General features: G+C 41.7%; 1 protein-coding gene across 1 annotated transcript in view; it reads left to right on the top strand.

The window, feature by feature from the left end:
- Positions 1-251: 251 nt before the first annotated feature.
- Positions 252-11,955, top strand: part of arap2 (ArfGAP with RhoGAP domain, ankyrin repeat and PH domain 2) — a 174,253-nt gene continuing 162,549 nt past the window's right edge. The window contains 3 exon segments of the mRNA XM_030753721.1: positions 252-422; positions 4,173-5,035; positions 7,041-7,120. Coding sequence (XP_030609581.1) covers positions 4,239-5,035; positions 7,041-7,120 — 877 coding nt within the window. The 5' untranslated portion in view covers positions 252-422; positions 4,173-4,238.

The following is an 11,955-nucleotide window of genomic DNA, read 5'->3' as shown; positions in this document are numbered from 1 at the left end:
GGATCAAGCCGGGACATGCAAGTTTTCCCAGTAAAAACATCCCAAGTGCCTCCACTCTGTTGTCCATGCAAGCACATTTATTTTCTTTCTTTCTTTTTTTTTGTTTTTAAATGTCTATCAGAACAATTTCAGCTTGCAGGCAGTAACTTCTCCCCAAAACACAGTAACACACTAACGAGCAGAGCGTGCCCAGCCGATCATTAACGCAATCACAACCCGCGGGATTTAGTTTAACAGGCGGTCTGAACGAGGGGAAGGTCAGCGCTCGCTGTGGCATTCAACTCCTGAAAGGGGCGTGGAGTTGCGCTCAACAGTCGGAAACTGTCGAGTGTGTAAAACCAAAAAAAAAAAAAAAAAAAGACTCAACAGATACTGAGAGAGGCGCTAATATGAAAGAAAGTGGACCCAGCCAGTGCGCTAAGGTGAGCAGATTTCCTCTTTGTGTGCGGCGGGTTAGTTTTACAGAGCAGCAAATGTTGCGTGTACTTTAAAAACAAACAAACAAACAAAAAAAAAAAATACGTGGGCACTGAACTGAAATTTAAAAAAGAGCCAATTTAAGGTTTTTTTACGCAGTCCCACAGGAAGTGCGGGTACAGATAAATACATCGTGCTGTTAATGGGCATACTGGGTTGCGTGTAACGAGAAAACCGCGTCACTCAGACCTGATTTTTGATGTGTGTTGGTTTGTGTTCGCAGTGATGCGTGACACATATATCTTCCCCCCCTCCTCCAAAGTGTCAATACGCAAATAAGCAAATCTCACACGTGCGTGCCTCTGGTGCTGATCGAGCTCAGTGAAAGCAGATTCCCGGCTCAGTACGAACAGCTGAGCGCACCTTGAGGAAGTGTTACACGAAACAAGGGCTTTTACTTCTTCAACAAATACGTCATTACACAATCAAATAAAAAATAAAAAAACAAAAAACAAAAAAACATCGCTAAGCACTGTAGGTAACATGAAAAACGGTAAAGTTTGCGGGTATTTGCGTCGAACCAGGAAGGCGAGATCAGTTGGACTTTGTTCAAAGTTGGTTGGCTGAGGGGATGTGCAGAAGTATGAGGTAGGTTTGTGTGTGCATGCATGGGCGTGCATGCTCTGACTCACTGCCTGTCCTGTATAACCATACCTGCGGTGTGAGTTTAAGGTACTGGCTTGTGGGTGTCATACACAGACACACAACTCTCTTGTGCTGGCACCTATTTGTTTTATAGACACACACACATAAATCATAGCAGTAATATGTCATGTGCCCGGATGCTCGTGTGGCATGTGAAAGCTGTGTGTGTTTAGTGAACTTTTCCTTTTGATTTGCTATTGATCCGCGCACCCTGATCTGTGGTTTTCCACACAGGGCAGCAGCTGTGGAGCAAAACTCCCAAATCCTGCCTGTTTAATAATGCTAACTGAATGTGTGCGCCGTTTATAAGATAAAGTTTGCGTGGGTGGGTGTCTGCAAGTGCAGAGATGCGGAGCAGGCCAAGTCAAGAGCACTGCCAGGCTTTGGCGTGTGCGAGCCATTACAGGTCCCTGCCTGGTGTTAAAGCTCCCAATCCTCAGCTGGGCTGTTCTGATAGACACTATCGATCTCTGTTATGACGACTTAATACTGTCAAGTATAAAGCGGGGACTGGGCCCCTGCAACCTCTCTGCTGAGGGTGCAAAGCCACGGCACTCTCATGAGTCAAGCAACAAGAAAATCAGCTTCCGTTTGAATTAATTTCAGCAGAAGCTTGCTTTGTAAATGACAAGCACATGAAAGAAAAAAAAATTAATAAGCCTGTGTTTACTTGAAAGCAGAAGTAACACTTCAGGTTGCCTGTGTGCTGCAGAGTTGTAACTCAAAAGAGAAGTGGCCATGACAAGAGGCTTATGGTTGATCTTCCTGTAAGTTTTAAGTGTGTGTGTGTGTGTGTGTGTGTGTGTGTGTGTGTGTGTGTGTGTGTGTGTGTGTGTGTGTGTGTGTGTGTTTAAAGATATAGAAACAGCCGTGAGAGACCAGTTCTGCCACATAGTTCATTAGCTTTTTACTCGGAAGACATGCTGCTGTCAGGATAATAAAAATAAAAATACCCTGTCATTAGAAAGGTTAGGATATGTTTCTAGGCTGCGAGCTGTGGCGCTTGGATTCTTAAAGTGTGTGTTGAGGTAAGTGCTTCAAAATGCTCTGGGCAAAAACTGCTGGTAGGGCCAGGCTGAGATGGTGGTATGCTGTTTCCTCATAGCTGTTGCCGTTTCCTGCCTCTTCATCCAGGAGTGTTGCAAATGTATTGCTTGTAATTCTGGCGGCATCGTACTGTCTGCATCAAAATCTTTTCATAGTAAGCTTAAACAAAGTAGGTTTGTGCTCCGTTGCTTGATCTCTCCAGAGACCCCCCTCCCCCCAAAACTTCATGTGTTGACTGATACTTTTTATCTGATACTTTTTTTTTTTTTAAACAACATAATTCTTGGTTTGACTTGTGGGAGTCTAAAAAAACAGGTTGTTTTTGTAGTTTTTTTTGTATCTAGGTCAGATATACAGTGACGAGACATTTCACCTTGGTCAATGGTGTAGTAGTTCTTTTTATGTGCTTCCGTGCCCTTATGGTTAACCCCTCTTGTTGCTGTTGTGCGCTTGTATTTTGAGTTATGAGTTGCCAGAAAAAAAAACCCAAAAAAAAAAAAACCTGCACAACATACGGTAAAGGTATAGATGGATCTGGTTTAATTGCATTGATATTTTATTTTCTGTAGATACTGTATTTGCTGTATTGCATCTGTATTTGTATCTATCGAAATTGATTGCAATCAATTTCATAGACCACAATAATGGAGAAGTGGGAATCTGGTATGAAATATGACTGGTCACTGTTTGTCAGTTGGTTTTGTTTTGGGTCATTTTATTAATTTATTTTGTCGGTAAATAATTATATTCTGGATTGGTGCAGATTGCATGCGTGCTTGCACTGTTTTCTCTCTTTCACCAAACACAGTAATGAGCAAATGGCAATTAAAAATCTTTAGTTGTTGCTGTCCGGTTTATTTGTCTGTGCAGAGCGGGCACACATACTTTTACAAATATTTAATTTGGGCCGACACTGGCCAGTCAGAAAATTGCCCAAGGTTATCATCCATCCAGCCATCCAGCCAGCCAGCTTGCTTCCGCTTATCCAATTAAGGGTCACGGGTCGCTGGGGCGTATCCCAGCTGCCATAGGGCAGGAGGCAGGTTACACCCTGGACAGGTCGCCAGTCTGCAATAAGTCTGTCGCAGGGCTAACACAGAGAGAGATAAGATAAGAGATAACAGATCTTTATTGTCACTGCACATACAGTGAAATATTGTTGGAGCCATCCTCCAGGTGCCAAAATGATAAATAATACAAGAAAGAAAATAAGAAATATAAATAAATAAGGATCTGGTATTTACAGTGAGCAGAGGTTGTATGATACAATATTTACAGTGAGCAAAGGCAGTATAAACAGCAAATAAACGGTCTATTTACAACTGTATGCAATGTGCTAAAGTGGCACAGTGCATGTGCAAGGAGATTGTCTGTTGGGTTTGATATGGTCAGAGTTCAGCAGTTTAACAGCTCTGTGGTGGAGCTCTCAGCAGTCTGGGAGGAGAGAGAGACATTCACACCTATGGGCAATTTAGAATCACCAGTTAACCTAACCCCATGTCTTTGGCCTGTGGGAGGAAACAAGAGTACCTGGAGAAAACCTGTGCAGACATGGGGAGAACATGCAAACTCCACTGAAAGGCACCGGCCAGATGGTGGATTTGAACCCAGGACCTTCTTGCTGTGAGGCAACAGGCCTAACCAATGCACCACCGTGCTGCCCAACCTCATTTATCTTTTAATCTAATTCTCAACAAGAAGTGAATGGTAGTATCTTCCAAAATGTTGATCTCGTTCTTGAACTGGGTCATGTTTCCACACAGCCAGAGTCGGTTAATATCATCAAATTGATACTTCAACCATTAAAAATTCTCTGTAGGTCAAAGTCATTATAGGTTTGGGTAATCGCAGCTTTTAGAAAAGCACTCTTCATTAGAATCTAAAGTATATTTTAAATTCTGTAGGACTTGGGTGCTTCAAAGTTCATTAATCTCGTCTGTGGTACAGCTGGATTATAATGCTTCACTCATCACTTATTTTTCTTTCTTTTTTTCTACCTACAGAGTAAAGCTGGACTACCCCACCTTTTAAAAGTCTTCCGAATGTGGCAAACGTGGGATTAGAGGAAGATGTTTGCATCTCCAGGGCCCAGCCAAGAGATTGTGGAGTGGCTCTCCAGCCTCCACCTGTCTCATTATGCATCGTTTCTCCATCAGGGGGGTTATCAATCTCTGGAAGACTGCAAGGACCTCACGGAAGAGCGGCTCCTGGAACTTAAGGTGCTGCCGACAGGCCACCGTAGACGCATCCTCAGGAGTCTGGAGGCACGAAAGTTGAAGCGGCAGAGTGGAGAGGAAGACAAAAGCAAAGAGGAGGGAGTAAAGAGTGAGAACAGTCAAAGGAAGCCAGTGCCATACCCGAGACATATCTTCTTAGAGGATAAAAAGAGGGGGATATCATGTCAGTACCCAAAGAAAGAGGGCGAGTATGATTTGGAAGGGAGTCAGACTTTGCTTCCAGGAGCAGGACCGGGGGCAGAAGTTGAGAACCTTCCAAAGAGGAGTTATCTTGTTCCGCCTCAACCGGCCCCTCGTAACCCCCGGAACATTCAGACATCTGCGCAGACCTGTTTGTCTGCTTCTGCGCATTCCAGCAGCAGCAGCAGCAGCAGCGAGTCCCTCTCTGCTTCTGAAATATCATCAGATTGGGAGATTTCTATAGAAGATCCATTGCCTTCTGGTACTAACTCTGTCCCCTGTTCTGCTGACCATGGGGGCTTTCAAGGTGAAATGGTTGAAAACTCAATTTATGAGGCACAGCCCAGTTTCAATGCTCCTAGAGGTCAGCGGTTTACTCGCTCCTACAAACTGAGGCACCGGCCTGTTCCTGAAATCCCGATTCAGACTGCAGTTCCGCTTCAGGACAGGTATTGCAGTTCATTTAATCGTTGAAAATTTTGGGAAATAGATTTATTTGCTGTTTACTCCATATTTGTGGTACAATAACTAGCTGCTAGCAGTAGTTTTAATCGCTATGTTACAGATATGCTTGTAAGTAAAGCTTGACCAGTTTATTGGTGGGCCGATATTAGCTATTTGCCAAGCTTTCTGCATCTGCATTCGTAATGGCTGATAAATAAAAAATAAAAAGTAAATAAAAGAGGGGATAAACAGCCATGTTATGAATGTTGATGTTCTGTCGTTTGTCCACCAGAGGGAGCTCTGCAACTTCCTTGCTGGTCCAAACAGAGTCAGGCAGAGTGTAAACGAGTAAATAACTGCATATAACAAATATTAGAGAAATGTGTTTATGTTTCGTGCATCTAAAAGAAAAATACATATTAACAAGCATTTTGAAATCTCAGATTTTTAATTTGCCAAATATATGGTATTGGTCTTAAAAATCATATATCCTTCAGGCTCTACATGCAGTATAGCAAATAAGCATCTTTCCAAAGTAATGCAACCCTAATTGAGACTAACCAGGCTAACCATTTACCTGTTTCAGTCTTTCTACGGCCAGGGTTCCCTAAATTGGCAGTTGGAAGCCCTGTGCTAGCAGCAGCTAATCAGCTTTTGGTGGAGGCTTCATATTTACTGTGTCAGTCGTAACAAAGACGATACGTGTTGTTTTGCTTGTGTTAATTGGCATGTTTTTAACCTCCTTACAGCGCGAGGTTTGCCATTTCCACTTCTTTCATTTCCTTGTTCTAAGCTAAGTCATCTCCAGTGTAGCTAAGCTAGCTGCTGTTGCTGGCGATAGCTGCATGTCTAAACTCAGCCTCAGTGAATGGTGCCAGAGTTTTATATATATATATATTAGGGGTGGGACTTTAACGCGTTAATTTCGATTAATTACGGGGAAATTAACGAATTAAAAATTTTAACGCATTTTAATTGCACTTTGCACCGTGGAACGTTTCTCAAGTCTTTCAAAATAAGCTGTTAAAACAAGCATAACAACATCAAGGAATACAGCTGAGCGAATGATTAATTTCCAACTATATTAAGTGAGACATTAATGTTGAATAAAACTATTCAGTTATGGTGATTAACTTTAATTTTAGGAGTTTGCTTATCACAGGAGCACTTCCGCCCTTCGTTGGTCTGTGTAGTAGACTGGTGGGAAAATAAACAAGATTTTGAAGTTTAAGCTTATGTATATTGATTCATTCATCAAACTTAAATTAATATTTCTCATGTTAAATATTAAAATGTGATTAAAATGCAATTAATTTCAATTAATTAATTACAAAGCTTCTAATTAATTCGATTAATTTTTTAAATCGAGTCCCGCCCCTAATATGTATATATATATATATATATATATATATATATATATATATATATATATATATATATATATATATATATATATATAAGAAGCCTGATTTATTTATTTTCTGTCTCTGTCTTCATATTCACCGCACGGCCACCAGTTACATATCAATCTTCTCACCTCACCCTCAGCAAGGAGAGCATTTTTAAGTTGATTCCCCAAGATGCTGAACGAGTTCAACTTTAGAAAAGTTTAGGAACAGTTTTTTTTGGGGGGGGGGGGGGCAAATCAAACAACTACAAATAACAAAGTGAAAAACACTTGGAGAAATGTATTTTCATGCTGCCGTGCTATGAATTAATGTGAAGGCAAATCTTTTTCTCTTTGCTCTCAGATTTACACTGATGGAGAACCCGAGGCCCCTAATTTCTTGTTCAATTCTGCAATCCATGCGCATTAATACCTCGCTCACTGATGTACTTTTAACATGTAAAACTAACTTTCAGAGTTCCACATCTCTTTTTTTCGGAACGCTTTACGTTAACAGGGTGTCACTGCTTTTTCCCACGTGCTGCTCTGCTGGTTTTAATCCACTGATTTTTTTTAATTTTTTTTTTTTATAATCATTATTTTTTTTTCTCCTTCCTCCTCAGTGCACTGCCGTCGCAAACAACCAGCCCAGAACACCTAACCGGCTCCGAAGGTCTCACCGGTGCAAACGACATGCAGAAAGGTACACACAGTCTTTCAGCTGCATCCGCTTTATCTCTGCCATGAATATTTCATTCCACAGTAGAGACAGCGGTGCCGTTGTTTGCCCGGATGAAAGTCGGGAGGAGAGATGAGGGGTAGTGCACAGGTGGGGTGAGGGTGTTCAGAGGTTGGTGTCGTGGGAAACGCCGGCATTCCCTTTTTCAAGGGCTGATCTCACAGGGAATGTGCTCTCTCACATCTTATCCCTCAGCGAGACCCTGGTGTGTATTTCTGTCGCAGCACTCTCCAAAGTTTTTTTTTTTTTTTAGAATTTGTTTAAGTTTGCTAACAGCACACAGGCTTGTAGTACAACCACTACAAATATGTGTTTGAATTCTTCCCTAGCCGTGTTTATTGGGCCTAGTCAGCCCCACCACCTGAAGTGGATGCATTCTCATAGGATTATATGAAGCTTTTCCGTGATGACAGTCTATACAAATATGTGATAAACACCTGTGAACGTGTCAGTCTTTTTGGGACCATATATGACCATATGGTGACATTACCCCTTGCAGCGATTCAACAGATTTCTGTCCATTTTTTTTGACACTTCTTTTACACTCTCTTCTTGTTCCGTGTACCTTTACCGCAGCAGTCTCTCGGCGGTCTTGTTTTTCCAACTTCTTCTCTGTATGGAACAAGACAGGGAGCGAGACTTGAGAGAAAGGCACGACGGTGAAGTGGGTTGGGAAGAACGAGGAGGAGATTGAAGCAAAACAGCCTGAGAGAGAGAGAGAGACACACGGAGGAAGAGAGGGAGCCGAGGCAGTCCCAGAGCAGGGAAACGGGGAGTTTGACTAGCAAGTTAAAACTCCCTTCACAGCAAGGTCTAGCAAGGCATTGTTTGACATATCATTTTACCCAAGCATATTTGAAGAGTTTATGCCGAGATGAGAAATGTGCAGTGCACTCTCACAGAATGATTGTTGTATTAAATCAAAACTTGCTACTGGAGGCTGGCAGAATTTTAATTAACACCTTCTCTCCTCTTGATGTTTTTTTTTCTCCTCCCTGCAAGTAAAATCTCATTAGGGACACAGTTTTCTGTCTGTTGCTTTTATAACTTCTCCATAGCAGCACAGCAGACTGTGCAGGGTCTTCAGTAAGCTGAATAAAAAATAAAAATCACTTTATTAGGTACACCTTGCTGGTACAACGTTGGACCTCCTTTTACTTTCAGAAAAGTCTTAATTCTTCGTGGCACAGGAAACATTCCTCAGAGATTTTGGTCCATATTGACATAATAGCATCACACAGTTGCTGTGTTATCCTGCTGGAAGCAGCCATCAGAGGATGGGTACATTGTGGTCATAAAGGGATGTGTGAACTGTAGGTTCAATTTTCTGTTCTTAGCTGACAGAACAGCTGAGGGAGTGGTGGCCTAGAGGAGAAAAAGAGGGTTTATGATTGAGAGGATGCTGGTTTGAGTCCTCGGACTGGCGTGTACTTGAAAAAAATGGAATTGGAGCCCTTGGATGGACTGAAAAAAAAAATTTGGAATCTGAAACAATCTGGGGAAAGTTTCAGAGAACCCTCAGACTGGCATGGAAAATTGAGGTGGTGAGGTGCTGCCACCCGTCTCCATTCTCATTAGCACCACGTGGGCCCTTGAGCAGGATCCCCCCACCCCCACCCAACTAGAAGCAGTCATTAAACAGCACAAACTGGCCCTGTGTACTGACAGTACACAGTTATGTAGACATCCTCAGGCTTGGTAGATTGGCGAATTTGACCAAATTACCCAGAACTAAAACTAAAGACATGTACTGTATGTTTATTTAAAGTCTACTCTTAAAGTCTGCTATTTATTATTTTTTTTAGCTTGCATCTTAGTGATAGTTAACTATAACCTTGGTGGCAAACTACGGCATGTATGTCACTTTGATTTTGATTGATAAATACATATTCCCAAATGTCTTCAGGTACAAATAACACTCAGTTAAGGCCGTTCTTTCATCTGAAAGGTGTTTGTTTCTTATTGCCTTTGCATCAGTGTATATCTCTTGAATGCCTTGATGGAATTTCTTTAAAGCTGGCACAGACGTTCACTTGGATGCGAGGGCTTTTCATTTGAAGTGATTACTTGAAGCTTTGAGTTTGTATTGTGGCGAGTGGGCGTGAGTTGCTCTGTGTTGGCAAAAAAAAAAAGAAGAAGAAAGGAAGCACTGCGTGGCTCTGATGGCTGAGCTGACAGGTGTTCTTCAGCTGGGCAGGCAGAAGTACAAAGAACAAAATTCAGGAAAACTATATACTGTGTGGTGCAGATGTACCTGCAGAAAACTGCTGAGGAACTCTGTGTTGGCTAAAATGATATTTTAAGTTCATTCTTTGAGCAAATTGGCAGAAAGAAGCAGACACGTCAGCTTCAGTCTTCATCAGGGTCCGTGTTGCTTCAGTGAAGTCTACAGTTTCTTTGCTCGTGTTTTATTTACCTTCACATTAGATTAGTGAAGCTGATGATCGTCCCTGTGCTGGTAGTGCCCTGATTGTGCGGACAAACCAAGGCCGTCTCGCTCATCAGATTTAAAGCACAATGCAGTAACTTTAACAAAGCAAACAGGAGCAGATTGGGACAAGGCATCGCACGTAAACACGACAAATTATACTCATCAGACCGGCAAAATAACCGATAAAAGCATGCTTATAATACAGTCACGCTGCGGATAAAATCACACCGTGAGATGAGGTAAACATCTGCTTAGATCAGTTAGCGCGCTTACCCTGATGCAGCTTAAATGCTGCTATAAAGCACTGAATGCAAATCTGTCATGTTTTCATGTAAATAAACAGAAATGCTGAGGATCTTAAAAAACACACAAGAAAGTTTGACATGTAAAATGAAAATGAATATTTACACACATTTGACAGTATTTCTAGGTCAGCCATCAGATTGGAGCAAAGGTGTGTTATTCATCATCCTCCTTTGAGCTGTACTGAATCAGTTTCCAGGTGACAGTCAGCTGCCTGGGATCTCATTAGAGGCTTGTTCAAGTAAATTATCTTGCAGTCTTCTTCTTTTTTTTTTTTTTTTTTTTTCCACCTGTGAAAAATAGGCCCTGACTTAAGTTTATAGTAGAGCATTGCTTCGTAAGTATCCAATGGTGGGAAAATGTCATCAGAGCTAGGAAAAGGTGTCAGAAGTCATATTGTTATTCTGTGTAGAGATGGCTTCTCACTGTGTGACGTCACTGTTGCACTGAAGGTTTCCAAAGACACTTTTTGCAGAAACTGCATCAGTTGCATCAGGCAGACTGAATGTGAGCACGCTGTAAAGACGAGCAGCACATTAGGCTTTGCTAACTCAGAGATAAAGAACATACAGGACTTGTTAAATAAATAACGCATCACTCCAGTCTGCAGAAGACCTGGTAAACACTAGGCTGTGCAGCAGAGGTCTCAGAGGATGAGTGGCGGTCTATAAACCACTTCTCGGGGGGGATGGGGGGGCAAGGCCAAACTCTGGGGGTGGGATAAGACACGCCAGCTTTTCACAGAGGATGAAAAGTTCCTTGTTTACTGAGAATCTGTGTTTGGGATTTGTGGCACTAACAGAGGAGTGTATGAATTTTCTTTTGTAGAAAAACTGTGAGATTGGATTGTCACGATGTGAACCTGCCGACTCGCAATATAAAGACTTCCATGTATTCAGCTGTGAATGAGAACATTATTTGTCTAGAAGTGTAATTTAAAAACTAAATTGTGAACCTGCACAATGCCGTTCTTTAAATTTTAAACACAATTAAACCATTCAACACTGCAGCAACAGAGGAAATGAATTATGGAGTTTACAACCAGATTTCCAGAATGAAACACATTTTAAAAGGCTAAAATTCTCAGTTTCAGCAGCTAGAAACCACCTCTGATTAAAGTCAAATGGCATCATTGCATTTTACTTTAATTTACATTTTTCAGTTTCCCAATGTTTTTGGAATCAGGGTGTTAAATACATTTAATATAGAACTGTTTACTAAGGATTTATCTGATCTGTTAGTCATAACAAATCAAACAGGGAAACAGCTGACCTGCTAGATAATTAAAACTTCAGTGGTTTTAAATGCCCTGTACCAAAATGGTAGCCACATTGATGCTTTGCTGCAGTGAGTGGTATATATGTATATACTTATCGGACACCCCTTTATACTTTCAGAACTGCATTAGTGCTTCATGGCATGAAACACGTTGGTTGTTTCCACCTTGCATATTTTGCTGGAGGTTGTTGAAATAGCCCCAGGCTTCTCTCCTAATTGGACGCACTAGGAAATGTAAACACATGGCATCGCTATAGCAGTGATATTGCATTTTTATATCACATCCTAATCCCACTAGCTGCTTGTCTTTGGACTGTGGGAGGAAGCCGGAGAACCCACGCAGACACGGGGAGAACGTGCAAACTCCACTCAGAAAGGCCCCGGCCAGATGGTGGATTCAAACCCAGGACCTTCTTGCTGTGAGGCAACGGTGCTAACCACGGCGCCACCGTAGATTAGTTGTCAAATTAATATTTTCTCATAAAGAGTTTTGAATGCTAAATAATAACAGTTTTAGAGTTGACTTTATTCACTGTGAATTTTTAGGGAGGCAGTGAGTGAAATAACAAACTGTTTGGTGACTAATTTGAATTCACATGGTTTCAGTTGTGTGTCCTCCATGCTCAACAAAGGCGTGTCGCAAGTGAGAATAACAAAGTGGCCCCTAACTCCCTGACGTAAAGACAGGAGAAACAAAATCATCTCCATACTAACACCAAGCTGATGGTTGCGTCTAGGGTCGTTTCCCAGATTGCGACTTGACAGTCTGGTCATGAGCAGATAAAGA

Source organism: Archocentrus centrarchus, chromosome 18 (genome assembly GCF_007364275.1).
Source record: "Archocentrus centrarchus isolate MPI-CPG fArcCen1 chromosome 18, fArcCen1, whole genome shotgun sequence".
NCBI classification, from domain to species: domain Eukaryota; kingdom Metazoa; phylum Chordata; class Actinopteri; order Cichliformes; family Cichlidae; genus Archocentrus; species Archocentrus centrarchus.
Note: the sequence above shows the minus strand (reverse complement) of the source record. Positions and strands in the feature narration are given on the sequence as shown.